Genomic DNA, 16,960 nt, shown 5'->3' with positions numbered 1-16,960 from the left:
ACGAAATAGACATCTAACAATATTTTGTGGACAAAGGTAAAACTTACTAGTTATTTCACAAGTGTTAATCAAGAGCCGACTCCTATGGAAGAATTTCTGCTCTGAAAAGAGATGAAAGTTCCAGTTCCATTTTTGTCTTCATGTTAGATTTCAGTTAGTCTTTGTAAGTTTTGTTTTGTATTTTATTGTCATTTTATTTTTCAGTTTTTGGTGACTGAGTTTTTTGTTTTGTTTCATTTTTGTAACAGGGATGTCATATTTTTCCCGTGTTCTTTCTCATGTTTGTTTGTTTGTTTGTTGTCCTGTTAAAAAAACAATCAAATAGTTGCAAAAAAGAAAAAAACTCACAACATTCTTGTTCAGATTAACCAAATGATTTTAATGTTATTTCATTCTTTTCAAACATTTTGCAGTTCAATGTTTCCAAGCCAGAGTTAATTGTTTACTATTTGTTAGTGACGACAATTCGGCTACTGTCAGAAAGGCATTGTATGTTTCCTGATTGTGTGAAGTATGGTCAGATTTAAGTAAAATATTTTCCTAAAATACAAGGAGTTAGTTGAAACATTGTCCATCTGCTGACCAGTATGAATTTGAAGTATTTGCATCCTATTACAAAGATTAAAATAGTGTCACCTAAATTGTGTAGCAACATAGAACCAAGATCTTTGAACATCTTACGGTTCTGGAAGAAATCTAAACCTGTACAGGCAGAAGGACACTATGGAAAAGCAGAACTGTGCTGCTACTGGGTAAGTGCAGTGCAGTGGCTTAGAACATTATTGCTGTGAGGCATCAATACCAATGTTATAACACTTTGATCTATGAGACAGATTGTCTGTTCTGAAATTTAAATTATTTGTTTTGCTGTAATTGTGCTAAGTTTTTTATTCTTAAGTGAATAATGATGTGTGCAACTTTGTAACTTTTGTGGATTTGCATTGAAAGCACAGGAGGACTTCAGCCTTGGTTAATAAAATCTTATTCTTTAACTTCCCATCACAATAAAACAAAGCTACAATTACTGGGTGTAAATGATGCAATTGTACCACCATAGACAATTCCTCAGTGCTTTCATCTCCTCCCTGGAAAGGGCCATGCTGCCGTTTGCACTATTTCCCTGCCTCTATTGATTGCTATTATGGTAAATCCAATGGGCACAATGGAATTCTGTCAGTAAATGCAGGTTAATTATCTCAGGCTCAGCTACTATAGAATTGTTACAAAAACCTTGTTCTTCTCTTTATGTGTGGCACTAAACTGCAAATTTAATATATTAGACCATCTTTATTTGACAAATAGTCTTTTGTATCTGTAAAGTTAAAGATTCTTTAACTTTTTTCACTCTAATTTGTAAATTCTTTAATACATTTCCAACAGCCCCAATAACACAAAGTTTGTCTCTCATTTGATTTTTTTTTTGTGCATCAAATATGAATAGTAGACAATGTGATAACATAAGAAGACAAACACTGATAAAATGCTAAAAACTTTTAAAAGCTCTATCCTTTTCATTTAACACAACTGTCAGATATTTGACTGGTTTAAGATAAATTGGCCTTATAAGAAGATGCAGAAGCCTATTGATGGGAGGAACCAAGGTAATAGAATTGATCCTGGACATTGTGTTTACTTTCTGCAGGGACTCCAGTGAATCGAATTCCTATCATGGCAAAGCAGGTGCTGGATCTCTACATGCTTTACAAGCTTGTCACAGAAAAAGGTGGCTTAGTGGAAGTCATCAATAAAAAGATATGGCGTGAGATTACCAAAGGCCTCCATCTCCCAACCTCTATTACTAGTGCAGCATTTACTCTCCGGACACAGTGAGTAAGACTGTTAATAAAAAAAAAAAAAGAGTTTTAGATAAGCTTCAACAAAAATATTTTTAAGACTAGATGTGTTACTCATATGGAGACATCCTTTTTATTTACAGTCAATACAAAGAAAGAACATTCCTTTCAAATACTACAATTTTGCATAATTCTGTATTTTGGGTTGTAATATAACAGCTAATGGCAACTGGAATCTGTCAGACATTCCTCAGTGCTTTTTTCTTTGTGTTTAAGTCTAAATGAATTTAGAATCAGCACAGATCATTCCATTTCTATTTTACAGCATCTGTAGAAAGTATTCACCCCCTTGGATCTTTTACTCTTATTGCTTAAACAAATCAATCATGACAAACAAACGTTTTTATTTTTAACAAAAGAAACTACAATAATTCAATCAATGTTAAAGTGAAAACAAATTTCTACAAAATACAGAGTGTTAAATACAGATCTGTAACAAACAATAAATAACAAACAATAAACTGGATAAATGTTAACTCTCTTCAAGTCAATATGTAGTAGATGCACCTCTGGCTGCAGTCACAACAGTGTTTCTGGCCGGGTCTCAATCAGGTTTAACATCTGCATGGTGCAGTTTTACCTCTTCTTTGCAAAACTATTCCAGCTCTTTCAGGTTGCATGGTGAACTTTTCAAGTCAGTGGCGGAGCCAGAAGGGTGGCAGGGGTGGTATTTGCCACCCCTAACAGAGCCCTTGCCACCCCTACTGCCACCCCACTGGAAATGGTCATTTTCAAATATAATACTTATGAGATCGGCAAAGATTTGCTAGGAAAACTGTAATTTCCGACTGTCCCTGAAGGCAGCCCGACGGAGTAGCAGCTCACTGACGCTATTCATTGGTTAAGCTGACATGTGCCCCCACTTTATAGTCTACAAGCAATTTCTGTGTAGGTGTAGCTGGATGCTTTGGGTCATTGTCTTGCCAGAAAATAATTCTCTGACAACTTAGTTCTCTTGCAGATAGAAACAAATTGTCTTCCAGAATATTCCTACGTTTGGCTGCATTCATTTTACCTTCTACTTTTACAAGCCTTCCAGAGCCTTCTGCTAAGAAGCATCCCTATAGCATGATGCTGCCACCATCAAACGTCACAGTGAGATGATGTGTTTGTGGTGATGGGAGGCTTTTGATGTCCTCCAAAAGCATCGTCTTGTCTGATGGCCAAAAAGCTAAATTATGGTTTAATTAGACCAAAGAACTTTCTTCCACTTAACCACTTGCCTTTAGGCAAACTACAGTAGAGTTTGCCAAAAGGCATGCTTCAGTAGTTGCTACTGTCCCATAAAACGTTGACTGGTGAAGAACCCTGGTAACAGTTGCATGTAAAGTATTTCACATTTTGGCTGCTGAAGCTTGTTAATTCTCATAGTCATGGGTATTGTTGCAGTGCAGCCAGTTTCCCTTCTGTGCAACAGCCAGAACTGTTTATCCGTACCGACCAAAACCCCTCAGTGTCATTACCTTGAGAAATAATGAGATTTGGCTAAGAGTAAAACAGACTTTAATGCTGAAAATGATCAAATGTTGCAAGCCATACAAAAGGAAAAGATACAGAATGACATTCACCATCCAAAGCTAAGGTTAGCACAGCTTAGGGATGACTCCAAGTGAAGCAAAGATTGTAGCTCGAGATCTGTTTTTATCTTCTCCTCATTCTACATTTTCTATAAGAAGTGTTGGTCTGCCAAAAATAAATTTTTTTTATGTGTGACTGTTGCCTGATCCAGGCAAATATATCTAATATATCAAATATATTTAGAACTGTAACTGAATTTCATGGGTTGTCCACTACCTTAGAAATTGTTTTCACTTTACACTGACTTGGAATGCGTGGTGGTGTGTGATTCTGTGCTGGTTTGTTGAAAATAGAGCTGACTACCTCACTACCCTAACCCATTCTTCTATTTCCTCCACAACCGATTCAGTAAGGGGAGTGGGAAAATCCTCTTTTAAATTACAAGTACATTTTAACACTCAGATAGTATTTTGACACTACAAACTCATATTGAAACATGCCTCATTGTTCAAAGGAAATTGTGTGCTGTTTGATCCAGGTATATGAAGTACCTCTATCCATATGAATGTGAAAAGCAGGGACTGAGCTCTCCTGGTGAACTTCAAGCAGCAATAGACAGCAACCGTCGGGAGAGCCGTAGGCAGAACTACAGCTCTACCATCTTCAGCTATTCTGTCGCAGACCCACAGACTTCTCTTCCAACAACAAAAATACAACCACATGTACCAATGCTTTGTCACCAAAGCAACTATATCACCCAGGCCCCTACTGTCAAAAGAGGTAAGATACTTGTTACCAACTTGCGATCTGATTAAGACAGATACTTGTGCTAAAACATTTCAACTCATTAAGTTTTAAAGAGCCAGTATTATTCAGGACCCTCGTACCAACTGATAGCACAATCAAGTAACTATAGGCGCTTTTCCGCCAGCAAGTGGCGCTCTAGCCGGTTAGTGTGTAATACGGTTCTAGCACAGGTAGTGAGCTTTTCCATTATCCGCTCTGTTTCTCAGTATTGTAGACGAGCTGTGAGCAGAAACTCTCATCAATGTAGAACCTCATTTTGTTTTATAGAAATTCACTGTGACATAATGATAAAGACTCAGATCAGCTGATTATTTCGAAAACACATAAAATTACATTCTGACACTTTATTTTTTAAATGTGCAATGTAAAAGTTTAGCCATGCATGAACTTTATTATTATTATTATTATTATTATTATTATTATTATCATAATCCAGGAAGGAAAAGTTCACTTCACAAGCTAATATTATGTAGTTTCAGTGTTTCACACTTTCGGCACAAAACTCCAAATCCACAGCTTCACCGTTTCTTGCCTCTATATTGCTGTCTGTTAAGAGAGGATCTGTTTTTGACTTGATACTATAAATTGGTCTTGCAGCTTGGTCGCCCTTAAGTTGCAGCACTAGCAGCTTACCAGACTTATCTCCAAGCTTAAAATTCCTTTGCAAAAGTTTTCAAAGTGAGTTACTAACCTGTCTGCTCACAATTCCATTACGTTCATACGGGGGCGCTGCCAGGAATGTTGGGCCCCATGCCAAAAAAATAATAATAAATAATAATATTTTTGTATTTTTTTTAGAAATAGTCTATCTGACCAATCAAAAGAGTCACAGTTTTAAAGGCTTGCCTTGCTTTCTTTGGTTCAATAGCACAATATTTACTGCTTGTGAATTTTACATCCAACAGTCTGCATGCAGTTTGCAATTAGGTTGCATAATTTTTTCTATTATTGAAATGCAACAGTAAAAGGCAACATGCAAAATATATTCATGAAGCAATCCAGACTTTTAAAAATATGCGATGTAGTTGCATTTTATTCAAGCTGCAGTATATAACGTTAATTAAAACACATGTTTTCTTCATATTTGTTAAAGCTGTCACCATTACAGATCATCTGTGAAAAGATAAAACTCCACCTTGTCGTGTTCTGTGTTTTTCTGTATGTTTATTTCTAGTTTCCTGTGTGTCTGAGTCTCTGTGTTATCCTGTCTCCCCGTGATTAGTTCCCAGGTGTGTCTCGTTCCCTGATTACCTCATGTGTATTTAATGTCACCTGTGTCTCTGTGTCTTGTCGGATCCTTGTCATACTTCGTCGTCCTGTTCCCTTGTGGTATCCTGTTCCCTGCGTTCTGGTTTTTTGTCATTAAACTTCATAATTTCACTTTAACGGTCCATCTGCGTTTCTGCCTCACCTCCACCACCTCACAACATGACACACCTGCTCCCTGAGCTGCTATTCCTGGTTAAAGTGATTCAACGTTCCGAAACAAAACAACCAATCAGAACCAGGAGGACTGTCAATCAGCCTCATTCACTCACTGCTACATGTACTAATGGTGGAAAAACAACTTATCATTACAGGAAAATGTTTATCTGCTGTCATTGGTAGCTATGCTAACTAGATTGATTATTCACAACAGGCTCTGCTAGATACAGAGGTAGGATGGAGAAAGGATGAGCAGCCACATGAGATTGTGATTGACAGCGCTAAAACTCTCCTGCCTCTGATTGGTTGTTTCTAGAAAAAAAAAATGTATAAAAGTTACATTCTGCAGCTTTAATTTCACTTAGGAGAGGACAAGTCAGGAGGGACGAGGGTTAGAGCTGCTGCTGACTGACTCATCTGTTGTTAAATGTGGTAAGAGGTGCAGGTACATTTTCAATATATGAATATAATGGTAATTTCTTTCCTTCGTAGTCTGAAACTGAGCTAATTATGTTAAATGGTTGATAATTTCACACAGTCTACCAACCTCTCAGAGAAAAACCGGGTTATAAATTCACACTCTTGGTTTTTTCTTTCTCTATTTCCTGAAAATCTACTTTATTTTTTTTTTTAGCAACATAGTAATTGCCACAGTAGTTCTTGTCATCTACTGACTGCTGCTGAACGCCGTCACCATCAAGCGCTCCAAGCAGGAACGAATCATTTCATGCAGATCCAGGGGGGTTCATGTGTGCTTTTTGGTCTGGGGGGGGGGCAACATTTGATTTATAGTGCTAAAAGCTATTTTAGAAAAAACAATATGATTAATTTTGTAATTGACAGGGACAATTTTTTAATTTCTATGAAAAAAAATTGTGGAGGGCCCCCTGTTGGTCAGGAGCTCTTGGAATTGTCATAACTTTCTCCCCTATATGGCCCCCTTACACTCATATCTAAGTTGAAGTATTTCATGAAAAGGGTTGTTTAAGGGAGAGAGGGAGCTTTGAAGTAACAAATACAGGGAATGATGATGGTTTACATGCATTCAGTTCTGATTGGCACCAGCCAGCATCTGGTTGTTGAAGCAAAAAACTACTTTGTGAAAGTTTTCTGCCCAGTAATAATGCATTAGATTGGGTAGAGCCAGAGACACCCTTCTTTCTGTCTTAGATGGAACCTGATACAGATTCTGGGGTGTACATTACCCCAGATGAACAAAGACTGGAATACTCTGAAAGAAATATATAAGTCTTGGCAATATATGCTACTTTGTATTAAAATTTAAATTCTGTTCTAAAGAAAGGGAAGGGCAAGTCATTTTCTGTAATTTGGAGTGCAGAGTTATTAGTAGGAAAACATTCACCCTTTAGGAAGTTCAACTTATATCTTGAAAATGTACTAAAACTGTGAGGATTTGGTTTTCTGTGTGTCAATTTAGTTCCTGTGTTGTATCATCTACCCCTGATTGATCCCAGCTGTGTGCTGTTTCCCCTGATTACCTTCACTGTGTATTTAATCCCACCTGTGTCTGTATTGTTCTACTGAGGGACTTTCAACACTCATGTGGGCAATGTCAGTGAGACCTGGAGGGGGGTGGCTGGGCAGAATGGGCCCCCCTGATCTGAACATGCTTGGTGTTCTGTTGTTGGACTTCTGTGCTCATCATGGATTGTCCATAATGAACAGGCATAAGGGTGTCCATATGTGCACTTGCCACCAGGACACCCTAGGCTGCAGTTAGATGATGGACTTTGTCATCGTTTCATCGGATCTGCGGCCGTATGTCTTGGACACTCGGGTGAAGAGAGGTGCGGAGCTGTCCACTGACCACTACCTGGTGGTGAGTTGGCTCCGCTGGTGGGGGAGGATGCTGGTCAGACCTGGCAGGCCCAAATGTGTTGTGAGGGTCTGCTGGGAACGTCTGGCAGAAACTCCCGTGAGACAGCAGTTTAACTCCCATCTCCGGCAGAACTTTTAACACGTTCCAGGGTAGATGGGGGACATTGAGTCTGAAAGGATCATTATTCCGCGTCTCCATTGTCGAGGCTGCTTATCTGAGCTGTTGGTTGCCGCAATCTTTGACTGCGCTGGTGGGCACCAAATGTGACAGATGCTGTCAGGCTGAAAGAGTCCTATTGGGCGTTTTTGGCCTGTGGGACTCCAGTAGCAGTCAATGGGTACTGACAGCCCAAGCAGCATGCAGCTCGGGTGGTTGCTTAGGCAAATACTTGGGCATGAGAGGAGTTTGGAAAGACCATGGAGAAAGACTTCTGCACAGGTGATACTGGTCCACTATCCAGAGACTCAAGAGGGGAAAGAAGTACAGCACCAACACTGTTTGTTGTGGGGATGGTGTGGTGCTGACCTCAACTCAGGACGTTGTGTTCAGGTGGGCAGAATACTTCCCACCAACATGCCTTCCATTTAGAAAGCAGAGCCTGCGGTCTAGGGGTTGGGCTCTCCCATCTCTGGGGATGAGGTCGCCGAAGTGATAAAGAACTCCTCAGGGGCAAAGACCTGGGGGTGGATGAGATTCTGCAATATTGCATGGACATTGGGGGTAGTTCCCCTGGATTAGCAGGACAGGATGGTGATCCCCCTTTTCAAAAAGGAGGACCGCAGAGTGTGTCCCACCTACAAGGTCACACTCTTAAGCCTCCCTGGTAAAGTCTATTCAGGGATCCTGGAGAGGAGGGTTTGTTGGATAGTTGAACTTTGGATTCAGGAAGTGCAGTGTGGTTTTCCTCATGGACCAGCTCTAAACCTTCAGCAGGTTGTAGAGAGACTTTGAACACACATATATGTATGGGTGTGTGTTTGCAGGCATGTGTGGGTATGTCTCTTATCCTCTCACTGTGTGTCTCAGCATAACATAAAGCCTGTCTGATTTGAATGATCAATTCAAGTTGTCTTGCTAGGAATACTGTGAGTATGCATAGATCTCAGCAGTGATACAGGTCTGGCAGTCAGTGGGATCCTTACCCTCTTTGTGAATTACTACTATGGTGGCTTCTGACCAGGATGGTGCCATAGTTGTGGATTCTAAAGATCCCAATATACTCGAGCATTCAAAGAGGTCAGCATGTAGTTGAAGTGGACTCAGCACGGACATCAGCGCAAAGGTTAATTTTTATGACACTGTAGAAGTGCTCTGTGTCACACAGTAAACTCAACAGAAACAGTGTTTACAAGCCCATAACCCTTCACTACACATAACAATATGTACCAAAATACAATGCTAACTTATAACAGCTACACATAACAACATGAACCCCAAAAAGAACTAAAACAGAATCATTACATTTTGTATGGAAAAGCAATTTCTGGACTGAGCTAAGTTCTTGAATCCTAAAAATCTCCCCCTTTAGTTTTTTTGGGGGGGCAAGTTATCTTGGAAGAAAATATGAACCATTTGTAACTGTATTTGTAATAGTTCCCAGGTTGTGTGCTATGATAGAGGTTGTCCATAACTCACATCTTTTTATACTTGTGTCTCCAGAACACTTAATAAATCTCTTATCCTGTCACTCTCCAAATTCTCGCAATACTGCTCTTGCTTTTTCTATTTCTTTTCTAAATGCTCATATTGAGTTTTTCTCTCTGCCTCTGTGCTTTCTCTCTTGACAGATGATAGACAAGAGTCCATATTGAACCTGTCTACCAACGGCATTAACAGCATCAACATGTCAATAGAAATAAATGGAGTTGTCTACACAGGTAAATAGAGAAGTCTTTTGCTGGTGTAATTGCAGCAAGGAAACTCAATAAGTTATAGCAGCACCATAGTGCTGGGCCCTTTACACAATTTGATGTGTTTTCTATAAAATCCAGCCTGATGAAGCAGCTGCCCTACAGAGTTTAAAAAGTTAGAAATCTTAAAAAGGGACCTTTGGATTTCAGGTTCGAAGGAGCTTGGTGTGTGTGTGTCTGTGGGAGAGAGAGCGTACAACATTTGGCAGCCTTCATATCCAATGTATGTCTTCTTTTTAAAGGGGGTATTATGCATTTATGACTATAGGAAATGCATAACACTGCATTCATATATATATACATATGTATACATGTGTATATACTGTATATATCTATATGGATAGATCGATCGACAGATATAACTACCTTTTTAGCATCTAGTCTGGAAATACGAAAGGTTTATTTTCAGTCAGTACAAATTCTTGTACACTGATGATTTTTTCATTTTGTCTGTCCTGACTTAACTTGTTAGGAGTACAGGTGTTCTTAAACCTGTTCATAACACATCCTAATTAACATATGAATAACCCTACTGCATGATGACAACTTTAGTGATAACTGACTGTGGCTCTATGGTAGAGTAGTCGTCTTGCAATCGGAAGGTTGTAGGTTTGATTCCAGCTTCCTGCTGCCACATGTCAATGTGCCTCTGGGCAAGGCACTTAACCCCAAATTGCCTACTCGTCTGCATATTGGTGTATGAATGGGTGTGTGTTTGTGAGTGTGAATGGGTGAATGTGACTCTAGTGTAAAGTGCTTTGAGTGGTCAAAAGTCTGGAAAAGCGCTATATAAGTTCAGTCCATTTACCATTTAACCATGCCAGTTTATAGTTGAACATATAATTGTATTCAGTGCATTTTATTTTGAATTAAAACAAAATTACAGACATACAGACCTGCCACACACTCACTGTTACCTTGGCCTTACAAGACCACACTGGAATGTTGACGATTCAACGTGTTGCTCCTGTGCTGAAAGACTGCTCCTGCTGAGCCAAAATATATATGCACTGTTTTGAAAACAAACTAAAGTTTGCATTTATCCTGAAGCTGATGTTGGTTTTTGATTGTAGCTTCTGAATTAGGAAACCAACTTTGTCATTTTTAATCTGCTTTAGTACAAATCTGGAATACATTATGCAAAATGTATTGCAGTATTCCAATTTAAGGAATACTCAGCTTATAAAAGTATGTGTGCAGCAACTAATCAGTCAATCTGTCATGAGGTGCGGGTGTGAGGTGGTGAGGTAGAAGCTATGAGACCCAGGTAACAAGATGATGGTTGTTTAATGATAAATAATAGTCCAAAAATAGTCCACAAACACAGGCAGCATGGCTGAGCAGAAACCAGGGCTCACACCGGTAGCAACCGAGAAGAACTGTGGCAAACGAACTGGCAGACAGAATGACACAACAAGCGACAAGGACCCGACGAGGAACAAAGGATACAGGTGGGGTTAAATACACAGAGGATAATCAAGGAAACGAGACACACCTGGGAACAATCAAGACTCAGAGACAGGACAACACGGAGACTCAGAGGCACAGAAAACTCAAAATAAATACACAGAAAAACACGGATCGTGACAGAATCAGTCAGTGATAAATCCAAATGAGCTGTTTATAAACATTAACCTATAGTAATGATTCAAAGTGTTTTTATAGCAATGTTCGCAAACGAGCATTCTCAAGGGTCAGATTCCTGGAACTTTTAGATGTTTCCATTCTCCTACACATTTGAATGAAATGGCTAAACTGTCTCACTAGCATGCAGTAAAGCTCTACAGAGCTCTGCTCATGAGCTCATATGGAGCTGGGTGTGCTGAAGCAGAGAAACATCTAAACGTTGAATGAGACCAGCCCTTGAGGACGGCAGTTTGAGACCAAAGCTTTATGCTGAAAAAGATGCCAAACCAAAATTTATAGAACTTCATTATAGATTTCACGACTACAGAAAAGTTTTAATTAATCACAAACTGGGTTTAATACACTATGTTATTAGTATATAATCATCTTCCACTTTTTGTAATTTACTTCTACCTTGAGGTAGAAAAAACAAGACTATTGCCCTTTAGCAGGACTTTTTTTTAATCACTTAGCAAATCATATTTCAGAGTGACCAATTTACATGTTAACAACAACTGATCATAATAAATTCCATAGGAATCAAGGAATTGGGACTGGATGAATAACTGAATTCAGTGTGGAGCACTTTGCAGACTTTATTAAGAGCTAAACAAGTAAATACCTTTTACCATCACAGTTTGCAACAAAGAATAAAAACATTAGCTTGTAGAAAATGTTCATTTAAAAAACAATGGCACAAAAAATAATACACAAACAATGGAAAAATATGAGGAAAAACAATATACCTGGTCCTGCATCATGTGGTCAATTTTCTTAGACAGTGTTTCAATATGTTGTAAAACACAATCATTCAATTAATTAAGTTTAGTTGTACAGAACATTTCAGCAACAAGGCATTTCAAAGCACTTTACACAAAATAATACAAAGTTGTAGAATACAGTCAGTAATTGTCAAGTGACGTCAACACGCATCAGATTATTGATTAATGTTTCATGGTTATGTTTCAAATACAACTCTCAACAGGTGGGTTTTAGTCTACATTTGAAGGCACTCAGTGTTTCAGCTGTTTTACAGTTTTCTGGAAGTTTGTTCCAGATTTGTGGCGCATAGATGCTGAATGCTGCTTCTCCTCATTTGGTTCTGGTTCTGTGGATGCAGAGCAGAACCAGAACCAGAAGACCTGAGGGTTCTGGAAGGTTGATACAACAGCAGCAGATCTTTAATGTATTGTGGTGCTAAACCATTCAGTGATTTATAAACTAACAGTATTTTAAAGTCTATTCTTTAAAACTGGTGATATGTGCTCTATCTTCCTGGTTTTAGTCAGAACTCCAGCAGCAGCATTCTGGATCAGCTGCAGCTGTTTGATTGATTTGTTGGACAGACCTGTGAAGACGCTGCATGTTGGTAACCTCTCAACATGACAGATGCTGCAGTAATCAATGCAACTAAAGATAAACACATGGATGAGTTTCTCTAGATATAGCATAGGTCTGTGCAGCTTGTAGTTCATGAGAAAAGAAGTTACAGTCACCTTTTCAAAACCTCTGTTCCTCCCTGTATTTCTGCACTTCTTCCCTTCTATGGACAAGTGAGGGAGTTAACCCGGCAGTAAATCCTTGTCAGTAATTCATTGTCCCACTCCTTAAGGGCTATACCACCATGGCAATGGTGGTGACGGCATAGAAGTTGCCTGTTCAATTCCTGGTCTGTTCATCCTTGTTGTTTGTGTCCCTGAGCATCTTTCCTGCTGCTGTTGGTCAGAAGGGCCGATGGCGCGAAATTGCAGTGTCTCTTCTGTTAGCCTATCCCAGACCAGCTGTAGCTGCAATCTAGTAACCTGCCATAATCATTGTGTGAATGTGCCCTTGAGGTTTCAATTTGGGATATAAAGAGCATTATAATAAATATCATTACTTCTTGTTCTAAAAATAATCATTAGGTCACTTTCTTGGGCTAAAAACTGCTGTAAGGTTAAGTAAGGTGAATTAGTCGTCTTTGTTTTCAAGCTATAGATGTTTAATAGAAAATCTTGACTGTAATGATTGTAAGTAAAGCAAACAGATTCTTACATCAGGAGAGTATGGCATCTACAACACATGTTTCATTTTTTTCTTTTTAGGCGTCCTCTTTTCCCAGCAGTCAACAGTTGCAGGGATTATGGAACACCGCAGGAAGCAGAGTAACACTGAAGAAAAGACCAGGGCAACATTTTTCCAACCCTCTTGTTTCTCTTATTCTACCGTTTCTCTTCATGGACAAAGAAACTCTTCCAAGTGACCTGAATGGGCCAAATTAGAATTTGCTCCTTTGTTCTTCAAGACAAAAAGAACATTTCAACACCGTGATATTTTTAAGCTTTTTGGCCATCTACCCCTGATTCCAGAAGGATTTTAGGAACACAATATACACCAATGATACTTTTGCAACACTTTTGATCAATTTCCTTACTAGCCTTTGAAGAAAGAAACATGAACATAAGTATAACGCATCAAACACAGCTGCACTGCAAACATCTTACAAAATGACTTTTGTAACCATTTAGTTTCATGTGCTCATTAGAAACGTTGCTCAAATTAACTGATTACAAAAATTTCTACCGTGGCTTTTGCTTCAATGTTGTGAGACGTTTTTACCACTCAAAAGAGTATTGTAGTAAACACACATTATTCTTTGAAAGAATTGCTTTACCTCCTACTATCTCACTATAATATCATACTATCTTATTACATTCATATTTATTATTTCATTATTAAATTATTATTATAGTTAAGTCATCATATCAAGTCATTATAAAGAGATTTTTTATCACATACTTTACTTTCCAGAATTTATTCTTTTTACCTTTCTTATTGCAGCCAAGCCATCCTCATTTGATTAAATCAATGGGAATTTTAATTATAAAAGTTTACAAATAAAAACCCATTATTGATTAATTACACAGATGTTTTCAGTTTTTAGGTTTAATAATTTCTTAGTTACAGCTAATAAAATTATGGCATTTAAGATTAGATTATTACTGTACATCAGGGGTCACCAAACTCGGTCCTCGAGGGCCGGCATCCAGCACGTTTTAGTTCTCTCCCTGGTGGCACCAACAACCTTTTCAGCTTGTCAATGTTCTTCTTAGGCCTTCTAACAAGCCATCATCTGATTCAGGTGCGTTAAACCAAGGAGAGAACTAAAACATGCAGGAGGCCGGCCCTCCAGGACCGAGATTGGGGACCCCTGCTGTACATCAACAGTGAAGAATATGTGTAATACCTGCTTAAAGCTTATTTTCAAAAGATACTTTTAATCTAACATACAAGACTTATTGGCACTCATGCTAATTTATTAAATATTACATTCTATGAAGATTGTACATTTTGTCAGTTTGGGTCCTCCAAAGAATTGAACTTTGTACCAAAACACTTTAGTGTGTCTTTCAGTAGCTATGTCATTTTGTCAAGGACCGACAAAAATCTATGGCTTTTTAACATAGTGTTAATTTTAAGCATGACTTATCAGCAGAATGATAATCAATAGGGAAGTTACAAAACATGGCAAGGATTCAATCTTTGGAAATAATTAGATGAAGTTGTGAACAGATGATGGAAAAATGTCAGTAAGTGTTTCTGAGACAAATATCACTTGCTACAACCAAGCATGTCTTGTCAGTTTTTTTTTTTTTTTTTTTTACATATATTGATGAATATAATAAACTGTCTAGCTTCACAGTTTGTTGTTTTATTAGTTTCTTTTGTAAACTTAATGATTTTCTTAATGATTTTAAAATAGAGAAAGTATAATACACTGATATACTGTCTGGTTGAAAAATTCATAACACCTTGCAATAAAAAAATCCTCAGCACCAAAACCAAGTTCACTTGGTATAAGTGCAAAAAATAAATAAATAAATCATCTTCATATGGTATATATACATTCCTACATACACACATACATGTACACGCCTACACACACACCCAGTTCACATGGCACAATTTAACATTTTTTGCCCCGATTTTTTTCTTAGAACTTGGAATGTTTTAAGATTGTCCTAAGATTGACACTTGCAATAATTTCAACCGATCATCCTGCCTGTGTGGTGTATTAAATAAAATGTCCGACCGCTCCGACCTAAAATCAGGGTTATTCAAAATGTTGGATTATCTAGAACAGGTGTTCTGTTTATCTGTGCTACCCATAAATCCATCCTACCTTATGGTAATGCGCACATCGATGCTACGTTACATACTGCTGACTCAGCAGATTTCTTGTAAATCCGTCCTACCTGTGGAAGTTTCGTTTCATGTGTTTTATATCATCGCAGATTACGGTAAGCTTCATTTAATTTATTTTATACCTGGTTTTCATTAAGCTGCTCTATTACTTCAGGTTTTTAGTTTACATGACAGGCAGCTTAATATATTTTTAAATGGCTATAGTTTGTTGTCTGCAAAGTTGTTACTACTGTAAACAAGTCATTGGTTGGTGGTTAAACAGGACAAAATACATTGTTTTGTGGGCTATTTTGTTCATATACTTTAAAATATTTTTAGTTTAATTACACTTTTTTTTTACTAAACCTTGCTGAATAGTCATTGGCAGCAATACTATGTGAGATTGAAGCTGTGTAATATGATTGTATATCAATCATATCCTATCATTTCAGGAACACAGTGACCTGTGCAGTTCGGTGGACACATTGTGGTTGTGCTGCTTCTGATAAAGACCGTCATACAATGGATTAATACGCAAAAGAGAGTTGCAATGATCTGGATTTGTGGATGTTTGTGTTTAATTGAATTCCAATAAAAACGTGTTTTCCCTGTCTGATACTGTTTTATTCTAACACGTCTGTATTTAAAATATTTCTAAAAACGTAGAATATTCTCATAAAAGGATTAGTGCAAACATTTATAGCTTTTGATTTTAAACAGGTAGAATATTCAGATGAAGGAAGTGATCTTCTTGTGGTTTCTCATGTATATAAATTGTTCCAAGCATTGCTAACTATAACTCTTTAGCTTCCACTTCAGTCCCGTCACTCAAATAATATTATCCAATATATTTAACGTCAACACAACCTGCTGTAAACATAACGGTAGCAGTTTTGGACGCGTAGCACCGACAGATAGACTTAGCTATCTATCTGTGCTACGGTAGGAAAATTTGATGAGGTAGCACTGATAGTCAAAACACCGGATCCCCCCCAATCTTGGGAAAGTCTAGAATTGAACTAACTGTTAGCTGTGACAAACAAAAAACCCTCCAGTAAGTAAATACTTAAAGGAAAAGATATGCAACATCTTTAATTTACTTTCACTGCTCAATAGGAAGAAACACATTAACAATAAAAATAAGACAGCAGTTTGTTATTTCATCACTTTGGAAGAATCATGATAAACTGCTTCGCTATGCCTTAAATCAAAACTAGCTAAACTGCTATGTTGACTTCATAGAATTGGCTCTTTTTTCTGTCGAAGGTAGCTAATATTTCAATTATATTTAGCTCTCTAACTCTTACTTTAATGAGAAGAGTTTGAAACTGGAGGGAGCGGATGAGCATTACCATTAGCTGACAGTATGGGAGCCGAGAGCTGAAGAGCTATTGCAGAGCAGCTGACAGTAAAAAAACAACAACAAAAAAAACCCCTTTATTTGTTATCATCTTCAATGTAGAGCCTTTAAAATCACAAAATAAAATCTGAGCACTTTTCTAGAAAACGCTGGTGCTGAGCCTTAAGTTTAAGTTATGATACTCCCAGATATTCAATTTCTACATATTTATAGGTTCTCTACCATCCAGGACATAGAAAAACAAAAACAAAATCTAAAAGTTTAAAGCAACTGAAGTTCCAATTTAAATAACACATAACTTGTCTTGAGAACCACTGCAATAAATCAATATTCATGAGGAATTTTATTAACTCATATGTAATCGACATTTGAATCTTAATTTGACTTCTATGGATCTCAACAAGTTGTTTACTGACAAAAATATATTTGATATGCATTGCTACATACTAGTCATTTT

At 37.8% G+C, this 16,960-nt stretch overlaps 1 protein-coding gene across 1 annotated transcript in view; it reads left to right on the top strand.

The window, feature by feature from the left end:
• LOC122828235 (AT-rich interactive domain-containing protein 3A-like) overlaps positions 1-16,426 on the top strand; it is a 45,057-nt gene extending 28,631 nt beyond the window's left edge. The window contains exons 3-6 of the mRNA XM_044111627.1: positions 1,643-1,826; positions 3,910-4,151; positions 9,231-9,320; positions 13,064-16,426. Coding sequence (XP_043967562.1) covers positions 1,643-1,826; positions 3,910-4,151; positions 9,231-9,320; positions 13,064-13,221 — 674 coding nt within the window. The 3' untranslated portion in view covers positions 13,222-16,426. The remainder of the gene's footprint in view (positions 1-1,642; positions 1,827-3,909; positions 4,152-9,230; positions 9,321-13,063) is intronic.
• The last annotated feature ends 534 nt before the right edge of the window (positions 16,427-16,960 follow it).

This window comes from Gambusia affinis, linkage group LG03 (genome assembly GCF_019740435.1).
Source record: "Gambusia affinis linkage group LG03, SWU_Gaff_1.0, whole genome shotgun sequence".
In the NCBI taxonomy this organism is placed as follows: Eukaryota; Metazoa; Chordata; class Actinopteri; order Cyprinodontiformes; family Poeciliidae; genus Gambusia; species Gambusia affinis.
This window is presented reverse-complemented; position numbering and strand designations above follow the sequence as displayed.